The sequence below is a fragment of the Gadus morhua genome, chromosome 4 (assembly GCF_902167405.1).
Source record: "Gadus morhua chromosome 4, gadMor3.0, whole genome shotgun sequence".
NCBI classification, from domain to species: Eukaryota; Metazoa; Chordata; class Actinopteri; order Gadiformes; family Gadidae; genus Gadus; species Gadus morhua.
This window is the reverse complement of record NC_044051.1, coordinates 405,730-422,289: the sequence shown is the minus strand read 5'-3', so window position 1 is coordinate 422,289 and position 16,560 is coordinate 405,730. Positions and strand designations below refer to the sequence as shown.

At 51.4% G+C, this 16,560-nt stretch overlaps 1 protein-coding gene across 6 annotated transcripts in view; it reads left to right on the top strand.

The window, feature by feature from the left end:
- LOC115541960 (putative homeodomain transcription factor 2) overlaps positions 1-16,560 on the top strand; it is a 45,694-nt gene that overhangs the window by 4,975 nt on the left and 24,159 nt on the right. For 4 of the 6 annotated variants that reach the window (XM_030353949.1, XM_030353947.1, XM_030353948.1 and 1 more), the window contains exons 2-4: positions 5,909-5,989; positions 14,220-14,276; positions 15,559-15,570. In XM_030353949.1, the coding sequence (XP_030209809.1) occupies positions 5,945-5,989; positions 14,220-14,276; positions 15,559-15,570 (114 nt within the window). In that variant the 5' untranslated portion in view covers positions 5,909-5,944. The remainder of the gene's footprint in view (positions 1-5,908; positions 5,990-14,219; positions 14,277-15,558; positions 15,571-16,560) is intronic. The other 2 variants (XM_030353950.1, XM_030353946.1) reach the window with 1 other exon arrangement.

Sequence of the window (16,560 nt, the reverse complement as noted above, 5' to 3'; positions counted from 1 at the left end):
GGCGTGTCGGCACCATTTACGGTTTGGGCTGTGGTCCCACTTTTAGGGAGGTAAGTATAATAGGAAAAATCCTTACAAAAACAATAGGGATCCAACCTGTTGGCTTGGACCCCTAATTAAATGCATCCATTTCCATGGCGCGTTCCGTGCCGTGTGCAGGCACGCCAGAATTCAATAAGTTAAAGAGATGGCGGTTAAAGCAAAGCGCAGCGAAGAATTGAAATACTTTAAAGAAATAGGAGATCATAAGGTGAAATGTAAAATATGCCAAGCGAAATCGAGCTACCAGAAAGTACTATGCGGCAACATATGCTCCTGAAACACAACGGTGAGTTCGGGAAAGCAGACCCGCAACAACGGTGAAAGTGTGTCGGCTATTTTCACCGCCGCAAGACGCAGCTGTAATCCCGGGCGTGTAGAGAAGATCACAACGCTGAGTATTTCCATAGTCCATTTGCTGCCGTTTTATTTGCAGCTTTAAATTATTTGCAATGGTTAGGCTACTTGTTTCGTTTTTGTTTTTTTTAAACTGTTACAGGCCTTGGTTCGACGTGATTTAAATTGTGAGACGCATATTTATTTTTGTAAGGAAAATGTGTTTTGAACGTTTGCAAAAATAAATAATGAATACTCTGATAACTCTGACTGTTTTGATGGAGAATAAGCATTACATGTTTGGTTGGTAATATTGCCGTTCATCATCAGGCCTATTCCTGCTGCAGATGCGTTGCATTCTAAAAATAGATTTGATTTAACGAGTACTCGATTCACCTCGAGGAATTCCTTCGATCACTCGAGTTTGGAATTTACTACTCGTGCCCATTCCTTCCCAGTAGTGGTTCCTTCCCAGTAGTGGTTCCTCAGTAGTGGTTCCTTCCCAGTAGTGGTTCCTTCCCAGTAGTGGTTCCTTCCCAGTAGTGGTTCCTTCCCAGTGGTGGTTTTCCAATGTCTGCATGGCCCATCTGGAACGCGTGTGTCGCAGGTGTGCCAGCGTTGGACGACGCCCCTCACCTGCAGCTAGGGAACCCAACCAGTCTGACCCCACTAACACCTTAAGACCGTCTCCATAACCACTGTCCGACCGTAGTTTATCAAGATCAACCAAAGCCAAGCTCTTTTTATTATGGTACGATTAATTATTCAGAAGTTAGGACTTGAAAGTCATTTTCTTCTTCTGTGGTGTGGTTTTAATACTTCTTGCTCACCAGCCTCGTACAAGGCTTTTCTCTCTCTCCCTCTGTCTCTCCTTCTACTGCTCTCGTCAAACGGGGTCAGCGCTTGTGACGAATGGCCCCCAGACTGAGGTCATAGCAGAATATAGGTTCTGGACGTCTGTTTTGGTGACGCTTGTTGTGTGTGTTTGAGTGTGGCCGAGACAGAGAGAGGGATAGAGCTGTGTTGTCTAATGATGCTGCACACGTCTCCTGACTGTGGGTCAACAACGTGATGGGGATGTTTTATTTTAAGACCTGACAGACACAAAGAGAGGTGTGTGTGTGTGTGTGTGTGTGTGTGTGGTCAGGATGCTATCATTTGATCGGAGTTAGAAAATAAAAACATTGAAGACTTTCATAGTCGTCGGCGTTTCTTTTTGGTTTTGAGAGAAGAGCCTTTCTGGGCAAAACGCTTTTCGCAAACCACAACGTCAAATGACCTACCATCGACGCTGAGCTTGTCGTTTAGCGAGCTTTGTCGGGGACAGTGCGTGCGTGCGTGTGTTGACTCCCCGGCTGGCGTCGGATGACTCGGTAATATGCAGAGTTTCACATCTTTAAATAGGCAGGGTTTTACGCTGATTACCGCGTAAAGCCCGCTGCTCGGCTGGCGGGCCGCTAAACGCCCCGGTCTTACGGCCCGCCGCGGGATTACAGCGTCCGTCGGTGGCGCTGTGGTGGAGGGTAATCTGGTTACCATGGGAACGCGGCCCGGTCGCTTGTTGTGGCGTGTTCTGCTCCGACATGTGGTTCTGTTATTGTGTTGGGCAGACGGCTGCCTTGGACGTCTGGCTTCTGCTTTTAGCTCCAATAGTCAGTCTGTCTGTCAAGCCGTCTAACAGGACAGCTTTAATCAGGTATTAAATATTAGTCTTGGGAATGAATCCCGTTTGTGCACACATGTGGTGAGGGTGGCGGCCAAACGGTTTGCATTGATTCTGTCCATAAAATAAATGTAATTCTTATTTTTTCCAAAATAAAGTGGAATCAATGATGTTGTAAAATCCCGAACCTTGAAGGAAATTAAAATAGAATATGTATTTAGTGCAGGTAATAATAAAGGTGATAATGAATGGATACTACCTCCTGCAGGAGGACGAAGTATTTACGCCACATTAAAGCCCTCATAACGCATACCTTTTTGAGATACTTTGTGGTCTCGCTTGGCGCTCTTATCCAAGCGACATCAAGGTGTGGCTGAACACTAGTAGATGAGGGGGTGGGGGTTATGGCACGGTGCAGCGCAATCTAGAAAAATCTGCTTGAAATAAATAGCTCTGACGCCATCACTGAGCCTGTTGACATCCATCAACGTGCCGGCTCTGCCAACGCATCGGCACCGTCTTTCACAAACAAATATTGCATACTACTAATCTTTTCTTTACTATGGTTCCCTTCATTCTTCCCTTAAGGCCTAAAAAAAAAATTTGTTTGGTTCCGGTTTCCGACCGACCCTGTCAATTTATGTGCGACCCAAATTATTTTATGAGCTTTATAAATAAAATAAATAAAATAAATAAATAATTTTTTGGATACAAACTATAATTACGTTTTGGTACAGCACCTCTTCATTCTGTACAAGGATGAGCGAATTTTCTCGTTTTTAAATGAAAACAACCTACCTATCATTCGCTGCCGCTGGAAAAAATAAAATAAAACAATAAAATAAATTCCCTACCTACCCATGACCTCAACTGGAACCACTTTTTTTTTAGGCCTAACCTACAAAAGGTGGCTCCGTCTAAAAAACGAGTCAAAAACAGAGCCAAGGGCGGCAAACGGAGATGAACGCCAGCGATCAAACGTTGTTCTCAGTGAGCCCTCCTCAAGAGGCTCTCCACTGGTCTGCAGCATGCGTCTGGAGCTGAGCCTTACCCAGCCCTCTGCTGCCGTTCAGTCCATATCCGAGCAGACAGGAAGACACGGATGGATGGACAGTCAATCGGTGAGGAAGTGGAGAAAGATGATTTGAATCGTTGGTGATTAGCAGATAATGGCTCCCTTCCTGTGACTTAAGATGACAGCCCAGGCTGAGGGAGGCCCTTGGTCACTGCTCTGTAGGCCCTGGGAACACGCACAACACGCACTTCATGAGGTGCTTGTGTTTGGTGTTGATGAAGGACCCGCCTCAAAAAACCTCAAGCACAGACACCCAGACGGACACTCACCCCTTTTCTGAAGCAGTTTGCAAAAACTGGGTATGGAAACACACACACCACACACTTGTGGGTTTGTGAACAGGCCTAGTGTGAATGTTTTCTCTCTCTCTCTCTCTCTGTGTCCGTACTTACTTTCAGTGTGCACAGAATGATAGAACTGAACTTATACACACATGGCAAGGGTTTCAAATGGAAGCTCTCAATAGGCTTGGAGAGAGGTTTTGTCTAAGCTGCTTTGAGAACGAGGACATTGTCACTGCTTTAGCACTGAGTCTGAAGAACTGGTTGCAACATTCTTACACACATAGTGGTTTCTTTTTGTGTGTAGATGCAGAGACAAATAATTGTGCTGAATGCAGAGTAACCAGACACACACACACACACACACACACACACACACACACACACACACACACACACACACACACACACACACACACACACACACACACACACACACACACACACACTCCCTATTGAAAGGTGTTGGATTGAGTCATTGGATAAATATAGCTACGCGGACAAACAAATGTCAATGTCAACTTTGTACAAAATGGAGCCTATTGAAAAATCCAGCAGTCTGGTAGGAAACATTTAAATAACTCCCGGATAAAAATAGATATCATTCACTGGGGAAAATGAGATGGGAGAATAAACAAGTGAAATTTCCTCGCTAGAAACTGTGTGTGTGTGTGTGTGTGTGTGTGTGTGTGTGTGTGTGTGTGTGTGTGTGTGTGTGTGTGTGTGTGTGTGTGTGTGTGTGTGTGTGTGTGTGTGTGTGTGTGTGTGTGACCAATTCAGCAGGGGAATAACAGCTATGACTGGCCAACGTCCAAAACGTTGTGACGTTTTTCTAGACACAACAGACACACTCCTTCTTATATACAGTGTCTCCGTCGGATGTCTGGGTGGGGGCTGGGGTGTGTCTGGGTGGGGGCTGGGGTGTGTCTGGGTGGGGGCTGGGGTGTGTCTGGGTGGGGGCTGGGGTGTGTCTGGGTGGGGGCTGGGGTGTGTCTGGGTGGGGGCTGGGGTGTGTCTGGGTGGGGGCTGGGGTGTGTCTGGGTGGGGGCTGGGGTGTGTCTGGGTGGGGGCTGGGGTGTGTCTGGGTGGGGGCTGGGGTGTGTCTGGGTGGGGGCTGGGGTGTGTCTGGGTGGGGGCTGGGGTGTGTCTGGGTGGGGGCTGGGGTGTGTCTGGGTGGGGGCTGGGGTGTGTCTGGGTGGGGGCTGGGGTGTGTCTGGGTGGGGGCTGGGGTGTGTCTGGGTGGGGGCTGGGGTGTGTCTGGGTGGGGGCTGGGGTGTGTCTGGGTGGGGGCTGGGGTGTGTCTGGGTGGGGGCTGGGGTGTGTCTGGGTGGGGGCTGGGGTGTGTCTGGGTGGGGGCTGGGGTGTGTCTGGGTGGGGGCTGGGGTGTGTGCGTTTTGGCCTATGGTTGAGGGGGGGCGTGGGAAAGGGGGAGGGGTCAGGGGGGTTGGGAGTGTGTGTGAGGACAGTGTGTCCTCTCTGGGTGTCCCTGGTCCCGAGCCAGACGGCCGGCCGTGTGTTCTGCCAGACTGAGAGATGGAGGCAGGTGATTGAGCGCTGCAGTGATGACGGTACAAGCTGCTTTATACTCGTGCAGAGATATAGCGAATGTTTCCGTTATACATCCAGAAGCAGTCAGAGGAACTCACAATGACCGCTTTACTAGACTACTCCACTACTATACGCGTAAGTAGTTTATAACGTGTTGACCATGCACATAAGAAGCCAAGAAAACTCCAGACTCCTATGGGATGGGTTTTATTTATTCTGAGAAAAGCAACTATTAAGTAATGATATAAGCAGACCATGCTAACTAATCAACCAATATAAATTGACCCATATAGATAAATAATCGTGTGTGTGTGTGTGTGTGTGTCAGTCCTCACCTGTGCAGGCTAGTGGGTAGGATATCATACTTGGTATGACGCACGTGCACAAACGTATTAAACTGAACCGATCAACAGGTTAACCAAAGGGTGGGGTGTGTGGTCACGAGTGGTCGCTGCGAGAGACAGAATGAATGGTGTGCCTAAGATAAACCAGACGGGGGTTTATTTGCCCATGTGAAACACAGAAGCATGTTTATCAAGCTGTGCCGTTTATTTCTAACGTGTAATCCCGGAGCAGGTGTCTCTGGGCCAATTACTACCTGCAAGGTTAAGTCCCTCCCCCTCGCTCTCTCGCTGTGCCGTCATTCGATGCTCGTACCTGCCTGTCAGGAGGCGTCTATATAAACCTCTGAACTCCTCCCTCTTGTTTACACTGTCACTCACACCAATGTCTCTCTCCCCCTACCTCCCTCTCTCTATCTGTCTCTGTCTCTCTCTCTTCCCCCCCCTACCTTTCTCTCTCTCTCTCTCTCTCTCTCTCTCTCTCTCTATCTGTCTCTGTCTCTCTCTCTTCCCCCCCCTACCTTTATCTCTCTCTCTCTCTCTCTCTCTCTCTCTCTCTCTCTCTCTCTCTCTCTCTCTCTCTCTCTCTCTTCCCCCCCCCCCCTCCCTCCCTCTCTCTGTCCAGTGTAAGATGCCCTAGTCGAGGAGAGCCGACCTGTAAATGGCTTCCAAAGTGAAAGATGCTGTTGTTTGGTACCAGAAGAAGGTAAGGCCCGTCCACTCTTCACACGCATACACACACACACACACACCAACACACACGTTTATCTTTTTTAAATTCATTCATGCATTCTTTTTGGGCAGTGTCACGATGTAATATTTCTTTAGTCTCTGTGTGTTCCCCTCTGGGGAGCCCATGGGTTCTTCTGTTGGTTCTGTCTGCTCATAGATAGCCCCGTTATGATAATCAATACGGAACCGGTATAGAGAGCGGTCCAGCACTGAATCACATCAGGGTTCATTACAGTAATCGGTGATTACAAACAAAAGGCTAACCGTATTTGATTTTTAAATGCCTTGCGACACACTTAAGATGTCTTCTGTTCAGCTCTGATGTGAAAGGGATTCTGATTCCCATCGTATTCCACCTGCTGGATCTGGAGGATCTCTTAGTCCTGCGAAGTGAAAACCCTTTAACCGATGCCTGGCACACGAGCCAGAGGTGTGAGACTTTGTGGATGTGATATTATTGTTGGAACTCTGCGGTAGAGGAAGTTTATATTGAGACCGGTGCTCAAAATAATGAAGAAACGCACTGTGTGGAAAAGGTGAGCACAAAGTGAGCTGAGCACTGATCCAGGCAGACTGCTGTATTGTTTTACCTGCTCCAACACGGCGGCTTTCACCAGAAAGGCGTCTCCAGGTTGTGTAGGAAAATGAATCACAGCGTTGACGTGAAACGTAGAACCTGCACAAGACCCAACAAGACCGGTGATAGGGAGGGCTGCAGGCTGAGACCCCCCCCCAGGCTGAGAGACCCCCCCAGGCTGAGATCCCCCCCCAGGCTGAGATCCCCCCCCAGGCTGAGATCCCCCCCCAGGCTGAGATCCCCCCCCCAGGCTGAGGACCCTCCCAGGCTGAGACCCCCCCCCCAGGCTGAGACCCCCCCCCCCCCTAGGCTGAGAGACCCTCCCCCCCAGGCTGAGAGACCCTCCCCCCCAGGCTGAGAGACCCCCCCCCCAGGCTGAGAGACGCCCCCAGGCTGAGACCCCCTCCCCCCCAGGCTGAGACCCCCTCCCCCCAGGCTGAGAGACCCTCCCCCCCAGGCTGAGAGACCCCCCCCAGGCTGAGAGACCCCCCCCCCCCTAGGGTGTGTGTGTGTGTGTGTGTGTGTGTGGGGGGGGGGGTTGGGTGTAGGGTGTGTGTGTGTGTGTGTGGGGGTTGGGTGTAGGGTGTCCGTGGGCTCAGATATCAGATCCGCGTTAGACTTGACCAGAGGTCTCTCTCCTCCCCCCTCAACCTCTCATCTTACCCACCCACCTGCCTGTCTGTCTGTCTGTGTCGGGCCACCTGTCTGTCTGTGTAGCAGGCTACCTGTCTGTCTGTCTGTCTGTCTGTCTGTGTAGCAGGCTACCTGTCTGTCTTTATATCGGACACAATGGCCTCCAGTCTCATGACTAATCCATCCATAATGATACGACAGAATGCTGAACAAGCGTGTTAAAATAGAAAGGCTGCCTGGAATGTATTTTAGGTTCAAGTCAACACGTCAAACTGCTTAACAGCTTAAACACACGTGTACGCACGCACGCACGCACGCACGCAGCAGAACACCCGTGATTAGTTCATTCGGCGACGTGTTTCCTGGAGATCTAAAGGCCGATATATGCTCTGTTTCGTAACGCGTAAGCACGTAAGATACATAACCCCCCCTTGCGCGGTAAAATATCCCCCCTTACGTGCTTAAGTGCGTCGGCCAAAATTCCTGACTATGCGACTAAAACACTACGGCCCTACGCAGCTCGCAAAGACTGTGATTGGCCAGCTAACCACATCCTTTCAGGAGTCTCACATTTCCGGTTTTACAGCATAATAGCGCCATTTTTAAAAGGCCGTGACAGAAGCGAATGAAGAATTTTGAAGAAGGAGAAGAAGAAAACACAAGAACGAATTATGATAATTATAAATATAAACAAGCCAGCGATTTCCACTTCCACGCCCACAGATTCGTTCGTTGCTCCCCCTACTGTTCTGGCGGAGAATCCCCTTGCAACACGCGCAATCCTTAAGGAACCTTAAAGGAACCGTAAATCAAAACTTGTCTAAAACAAGTCCCTTGTGTAAATTACGTGCTCACGTCTCTGCGTCTAAAACGACCCTAAATCGGCCTTTAGCCTCTGAACCACCGACGTTGTGTTGTAGACGTTGTGTTGTAGACGTTGCGTTGTAGACGTTGCGTTGTAGACGTTGCGTTGTAGACGTTGCGTTGTAGGCGTTGTAGGCGTTGTAGACGTTGCGTTGTAGACGTTGCGTTGTAGACGTTGCGTTGTAGACGTTGCGTTGTAGACGTTGCGTTGTAGGTGTTGTGTTGTAGACGTTGTGTTGTTGCGTTGTAGACGTTGCGTTGTGGACGTTGCGTTGTGGACGTTGCGTTGTGGACGTTGCGTTGTAGACGTTGCGTTGTAGACGTTGCGTTGTAGACGTTGCGTTGTAGACGTTGCGTTGTAGACGTTGCGTTGTAGACGTTGCGTTGTGGACGTTGCGTTGTGGACGTTGCGTTGTGGACGTTGCGTTGTAGACGTTGCGTTGTAGACGTTGCGTTGTAGACGTTGCGTTGTAGACGTTGCGTTGTAGACGTTGTGTTGTAGACGTTGTGTTGTAGACGTTGTAGACGTTGTGTTGTAGACGTTGTAGACGTTGTGTTGTAGGCGTTGTGTTGTAGACGTTGTGTTGTGTTGTAGACGTTGTGTTGTAGACGTTGTAGACGTTGTGTTGTAGACGTTGTGTTGTAGAAGTTGTGTTGTGTTGTAGACGTTGTGTTGTAGACGTTGCGTTGTAGACGTTGCGTTGTAGACATTGTGTTGTCGTCTGCTCCGGTCACCTGACGGCTGGGCGTCGGCGGGTTGTTCCCAAAGTGACGCCGCATGGTAAGGATATACGGTCCTCTCTCTGATGACCTCAGCAGGCCCACAATGCACTCTGTCCCGCTGGGGTCCGTCCTCTGACTGGTGGTCCAGGCTCGGGGGGGCGTAGCACGGTGTGGCCCCAGGGACGGGGCTCCAGGGACAGGGCCCCAGGGACGGGGCCCCAGGCCGCGCTGGAGTTGGCCGGTTCGTCACACAGACAAACGAGGAGGCCTGGGTTGTGTTTTGTTTGGGTTGCCGCCGTCTTTACATATTGGCTTGAAAAACAAGGAAACATGGTAATACAGGAGGTCAGAGAGGCTGAGGCGAGCGCACGCACACCTTCAAACCCGTTTCCCCTCACCGGCGTGACTCAGAGTCGTGGAGGGTTCACCCACATGACTCTTACTGTACATGACCAGGACCTCCACTAAGCCTCTCACACACACACACACGCGCGTGTCTGGGCAGGTCACCCCCGGCGATGGAGGGCGCCGCCCGGCGTCGCCATGGATACCCGTGGCGGCAGTGGGGGGGTGGGTGTGTGGGTGTCTCGATCAGCTGCCGTCACAGTCGTCCTGCCTTTAACTCTTTGTTGACCCGCAACCACCCCCGTTGGGTCGTTTGATGGTTTATCCACACGTCAACCACAGTGAAGAAAGCCTGCTAGGGCGAGTTCTGTCGTACCGTCTAGTGTTCAGGGCAGCAGGTCCACACTTCCTTTAGGTTGTACGCCTGAATCCTCACTGTGTGTGTGTGTGTGTGTGTGTGTGTGTGTGTGTGTGTGTGTGTGTGTGTGTGTGTGTGTGTGTGTGTGTGTGTGTGTGTGTGTGTGTGTGTGTGTGTGTGTGTGTGTGTGGCGACCACACCTTTACATGGGTCACACGGCGTTCCGGGTTTAAGGCCGGGTTAGCGCCGGGCAGACTTCCCAGTGTTGTCTGTCATTAGTCGGGAGGTTGGCGGCGCCGTCGGCCATCTTGGCTTTGTTAGTCATTGTTTGCTCCCCGTGCCGAGTCCCTCCACGACCCGTGTTGACCGTACCGGGTTCTGTTAATGGATAATCACCGTTCGTCTAGTCTTCATCTCGATGAGAGTGAGGGGCAGGGCTATGCTTCTCTTAAAGCAGCGTGGAGGTTGAATCGTCGTGGTTACGGTGCGTGGCTCGGCTGCCTGACGCGCTGCCTGGGTCTTTGAACGCGGACGACGTCGTCGTTGGAATCAGCACATGGCCTCAGGCTTCATAGGCCTAAATCTGCAGCTCCGCCTCTCTGCTCCTCCTCTCTGCTCCTCCTCTCTGCTCCTCCTCTCTGCTCCTCCCCTCGTCCGCCTGTACTCGTCCTCTCGTCCTGGCCTTCCCTCTTTCACTCTCTTCTTCACGCACTCACATGCACTCGCACGCACACACACCACAGCAGTAGCGTTAAAGCGTCCCGTCTGCTGGCGCTGCATTGTGGTAAACGGTTTGCCGAGTCCTTGCTAATCATTCTGAACAGGAAGCCGAGGGTCAGGTTGACGTAGAAACAGGCAGAGCGCGTTTCCTGCCTGTTCCCTGAGTACAGCGAGGGCCGACGCAAAGAAAGGGCAAAGTGTGTGTGTTGTATAACTCCTGCCACCAGCGTGACTTAATCCTACTCAGCTTGATCGTCCTTCCATCCGTTGCCATGGTGACACCGGCACTGCGGCGTTCAAGGGTGCTACGCCGTCCGGCTGGCTGGCTGGCTGGCTGGCTGGCTGGCCTGCTGACTGACTGACTTACCGATTGGCGGACTGTTTTGGGCGATCACAACAAACCGAACGACCTCCATGAGGGCGCCTGAATATGATGTGAGGCGCGTTACCGGTGGCGGGCTGAGGCTGTTGGGAGAGGAAGCAGAGCACCAGCCTGTCAGAGTGCCCATCAGACACCACCACCGCCAGGGCGGAAGACCAGCGTCAAGGAGAGGGTTATCGGACGAGAGACATGGGGGAGAGGGAGAGAGAGAGTGGGGCAGAGGGGGGGGCGTGGGGGTGGAGGGGGTTTAGAGTGCTTCAGATCCACCGGCCCTCCGCTCTCGCACTCTTTCAACTATCTCACAGCGCTGAGGAACAAGCCCAACCGTCTCTCTCTCTTGCGAACCGTCGCTCTGTCTGTGTCTGTGTCTCTCTCCTGCTCCAGCTGTCTCTCTCGCAAACCGTCTCTGCCCTGTCAGACTGTCTCTCTCTGACTGACTGTGCCTCTCTCTGACTGTCTGTGTCTCTCTCTGACTGTCTGTGTCTCTCTCTGACTGTCTGTGTCTCTCTCTGACTGTCTGTGCCTCTCTCTGACTGACTGTGCCTCTCTCTGACTGACTGTCTCTCTGTCTGTGTCTCTCTCTGACTGACTGTGTCTCTCTCTGACTGTCTGTGTCTCTCTCTGACTGACTGTGTCTCTCTCTGACTGACTGTCTCTCTGTCTGTGTCTCTCTCTGACTGTCTGTGCCTCTCTCTGACTGACTGCCTCTCTCTGACTGTCTGTGTCTCTCTCTGACTGTCTGTGTCTCTCTCTGACTGTCTGTGTCTCTCTCTGACTGACTGTCTCTCTTTCTGTGTCTCTCTCTGACTGTCTGTGCCTCTCTCTGACTGTGCCTCTCTCTGACTGTCTGTGTCTCTCTCTGACTGTCTGTGTCTCTCTCTGACTGTCTGTGTCTCTCTCTGACTGACTGTGTCTCTCTCTGACTGACTGTCTCTCTGTCTGTGTCTCTCTCTGACTGACTGTGCCTCTCTCTGACTGTCTGTGTCTCTCTCTGACTGTCTGTGTCTCTCTCTGACTGTCTGTGTCTCTCTCTGACTGTCTGTGCCTCTCTCTGACTGACTGTGCCTCTCTCTGACTGACTGTCTCTCTGTCTGTGTCTCTCTCTGACTGTCTGTGTCTCTCTCTGACTGACTGTGTCTCTCTCTGACTGTCTGTGTCTCTCTCTGACTGACTGTGTCTCTCTCTGACTGACTGTCTCTCTGTCTGTGTCTCTCTCTGACTGTGCCTCTCTCTGACTGTCTGTGTCTCTCTCTGACTGTCTGTGTCTCTCTCTGACTGTCTGTGTCTCTCTCTGACTGACTGTGTCTCTCTCTGACTGACTGTGTCTCTCTCTGACTGACTGTCTCTCTCTGACTGTCTGTGTCTCTCTCTGACTGACTGTGTCTCTCTCTGACTGTCTGTGTCTCTCTCTGACTGACTGTGTCTCTCTCTGACTGTCTGTGTCTCTCTCTGACTGACTGTGTCTCTCTCCTGCTCCCACTGTCCCTATCTTCAGCAGGCTTGCAGCGTTAGCTCCTTGTAGTAAATGAGGGTTAGGCATTGCCCCGCCTCTTTACCCCTCACTGGTTCATGCAGCGACTCCGTGCTCTCATAACTCATTCACAGTGGCAGAAGCAGGCAGTAGGTGGTGTTGAGTGCGGGATCTTTCCAGAAAGCCGCTAATCCTGGTCGATCAGTCAGTGAACAGCAGACGACCCACTTCGGTATACAGCTTTACTAAACGTTGTTGTTTGGTCAATGTTCCTGGGAGGGGCGAGAGCCGTCGCGTACACTAGAGGGTGCAGGGTAGAACCTCAGCTGCATCAAGTGGTACAGGTGTGTGTGCATTGGGCTGTGCATTGGGCCAGCCCTGAGAGAGCAGCTCTGCCGCCCGGCCATGGGTGCCGTGGGTCGCCGGACGCCACATCGGGTTTTATTTGTGGCGCCTGCTTCATAACAAGAGACGTGAGAAAGAGGTTTGTAAGTGCTAGTAAGCCATTAATTGTACAGGTCTTAGTAAATGCACCACGCGATGGTTGACTTTTTGAACGATAGTCTGTCATTTAGTCCGTGTTTCTTTTTCCCGGTCTAAAGCCCAGGGCTTCATCAGTATCGTGAGCACGGTCCCCCTGCCTGGGGGCAGGCGGGGGGGGGGGGTCCTGGGACCTCTCGGCTCATTAGTAAAGCGGGTCCTGCCTCAGTTACCGTGGCGATGCTACCTTACACCCCTCTGTAACACACACACACACACACACACACACACACACACACACACACACACACACACACACACACACACACTAGCAATTGCATTCCTTGTACTACTGTACATATACTTTACTGTCCCTTATTAACTTCATTATGAGCGTAAACACTTATTTCACTATCACAGCTTTTCTCGTTAGTTCCTAGTTGAGCTCTCTCTGTCTCCTTCTGTGTGTCTGTCGCTCTCTCTTGCTCTGTGTCTCTCTCTCTGCCTCTCTCTCGCTCGCTCACACCATGTTTAATGGAGGCTCATTAAAGATGTAGACTTTCCATTGACAGAAGAGAAGCTACTGGGGTGACCCAAAAAACACACACACACACACACACACACACACACACACACACACACACACACACACACACACACACACACACACACACACACACACACACACACACACACACACACACTCTTTTCTCTCTGTCGGGTCAACGCATAATTCTTCTGAGTGTCTGTTGAAGCCTCGGTGTTACTGGAGACGATCAGTGTGGTTGATGTGCATGTTTGCTGTACTAAACATACCACGGTGTATTTCCATGCTCTTGGATCCTCCATTGGGGTCTGACTGCCCGTTGGCCCGTTGGCTGAGTGCCCTCAGTGGCCTATTTCTGCTCAGGGTACTCGCAAGAACAAACCAACAATACAGGGCCGAGGCAGTCCTTCACCACAGCACTGTTCCCTGCATCATCACTATGTACCGCGCTTTCTAAAGTATAAATATGCATGAGGCTTTACCCGTTCGCACACATTCCAAACCACCGTCTTGTTGCCTTTTCATTATAAGAATAACAGACCTGGTGGCAGGGTGGTTATTGTTAAGTACCAAGAACCAAGATGAACTATTCATATATCACATGATTGAAACCATCCTATAGTGCGTGTGATGTGAATCTATCCCATAATAACTCACTGACGCTTTGTGTCCATACGTGTTGTACCTGGCCTCAGTCTGGCCGTTGAGAGAGGATCCGGCTGTCCGACCGTTTGTGGAGAGAACGTTGAGAGAAGGGAACTGAACTTTGGCAGGGAGGCAGGCCACATGTTCACAAGTTGTTGCTGCATGATCGTCATGAATCATTGGAGTCGCCCTTCGCTCCACCTATTAGTGAACCTAAACCGTAATAAAGTTCCCTGGAAGCAGCTTGAGGGGTTGGGGGCGTCTGAAACGCTGGTCTGTCGAGCAGCTTGTTGGTACGCAGAAGAAGCAGGAAAAGGTAACCGCAGTAGAAAGCAATGACTGGAATCAGCCTCAGCCGTGGACAAACGCCACTGCTGCTAGCCAACACTTCCTCCCCGCGGCGGCAAGCTCTTCTTCATGTATTTATAACCTCCTGCTGTGGTTTATCTCTCCCTCCAGATTGGGGCGTACGACCAGCAGATATGGGAGAAGTCTGTGGAGCAGCGAGAGATTAAGGTATGAGGGCCACCGTCTTCTCGCTCTCGCTCTCTTCCCCCTTAACCTCGTCATATCTCGTTCTTTCTACCCCTTAACCTCGTCATATCTCGTTCTTTCTTTCTACCCCTTAACCTCGTCATATCTCGTTCTTTCTTTCTACCCCTTAACCTCGTCATATCTCGTTCTTTCTACCCCTTAACCTCGTCATATCTCTTTCTTTCTACCCCTTAACCTCGTCCTATCTCGCTCTTCCTTTCTGCTCATCATCCTGTGTTTTATACTATTGTTTTAACTTCTTGGTTTATGTTTGTTACCACTTACTTTTGTCATTTCATCGCTGCTGTCCTTCCTGACATACATTTCCCATTCATCCTGTCTACCGCTGTCTCTCTACACGCCTATCTCTCTTCAAATGTTGCCATCTCTCCATATATATATTTTTCTCCATGTTTGTATTATTTTAATTCACCCTCCTTCTCTTATATCTCTCTGTCTGTTTCTCTCTTTCTCTCTGTGTCTCTTTGTCTCTGTCTCCGTTTGTCTGTCTCTCTCTCTCTCTCTGTCTGTCTCTCTGACTCTGTCACCGTCGGTCTCTCTCTCTCTGTCACCGTCTCTCTCTCTCTCTCTCTCTCTCTCTCTCTCTCTCTCTCTCTCTCTCTCTCTCTCTCTCTCTCTCTCTCTCTCTGTCTCTCTGTCTGTCTCTCTCTCTCTCTCTCTCTCTCTCTCTCTGTCTCTCTGTCTCTCTCTCTCTCTCTGTCTGTCTCTCTGACTCTGACTCTGTCGATGTCTCTCTCTCTCTCTCTCTCTCTGTCTCTGTCTCTGTCTCTCTCTCTCTGTCTCTCTGTCTCTCTCTCTGTCTGTCTCTCTGACTCTGTCACCGTCTCTCTCTCTCTCTGTCTCTGTCTCTCTCTCTGTCTCTCTCTCTCTCTCTCTGTCTCTCTCTCTGACTCTGTCACCGTCTGTCTCTCTGTCTCTGTCTCTGTCTCTGTCTCTCTGTCTCTCTCTCTGTCTGTCTCTCTGACTCTGTCACCGTCTGTCTCTCTGTCTCTCTGTCTCTCTCTCTCTCTCTCTCTGTCTCTGTCTCTGTCTCTCTCTCTCTCTCTCTCTCTCTCTCTCTCTCTCTCTCTCTCTCTCTCTCTCTGTCTCTGTCTCTGTCTGTCTCTCCCTCTCTCTCTCTCCATGCTGTCATATTTCCTCCATGTTTGTGTTATTGTAACTCTGCCCACCTGGCTGTGGTCATCTGCCATCTCTCCTCTCCTCCTCCTCTCCGTCCCTTCTCCGTCTCTCCTCCTCTGGACAGTTTATTGCTCTGGTGAGTATACGGCGGAGCAGGTGTCCACTTCCTGTCCCACAGTGCCCCCCCGCCCCCTGTAGCCCCTCGGTTGCGATTGAAGGTTTTGATTGGTCAGCGGGGGTCTTGCTGTAGATTTGACTTCCTGGTTTGTCTTCTTTAAGTCTTGCTTTGTGTTCACATCGACACTCGCCATTGGCTGGTTCAAACCCTATTCAGAAATCCTTGTACCTGATTGGTCGAGGTCAACCGGTGTACCGAGGTCCAGTGAGGGTTGCGTTGTGAACACATGTCTGTAGGGGCCTTACCCTGGTCTAGGGTAAGGGGGGGCCCTGGTACGGCCCCCTGGTCTAGGGTAAGGGGGGGCCCTGGTACGGCCCCCTGGTCCAGGGTAAGGGGGGCCCAGGTACGGCCCCCTGGTCCAGGGTAAGGGGGGCCCAGGTACGGCCCCCTGGTCCAGGGTAAGGGGGGGCCCAGGTACGGCCCCCTGGTCCAGGGTAAGGGGGGGCCCTGGTACGGCCCCCTGGTCCAGGGTAAGGGGGGCCCAGGTACGGCCCCCTGGTCCAGGGTAAGGGGGGCCCAGGTACGGCCCCCTGGTCCAGGGTAAGGGGGGGCCCAGGTACGGCCCCCTGGTCTAGGGTAAGGGGGGGCCCTGGTACGGCCCCCTGGTCTACTCCCAGAGTCCCTCCCCGTACCGGTCGTGGGTCGCTCAAGCTCCCTCTGACGCTGGTGGGAGACATGGGGGTATGAATGGGTTCATGTTGGGTTTGGTTTCTCATTCGAGACTCTTCTGTAAACACGTCGTCCGGGGTAGTTCATTAGAGAGGGCTGGCCTCGGAGTCCCATTCAGCCATGCTTGAGATACGGTTTAGTTATTGCTACCAGGCCATGGGTCCTTTTTAAATATATATATCAAACTGAGCATTCTCAACCTGAACCATCCAGATAGCTGTCAGATAATCCCATTAGTGATACCGGCACTCTCTGGCCCCCTCACCCCCCCTCACCCCC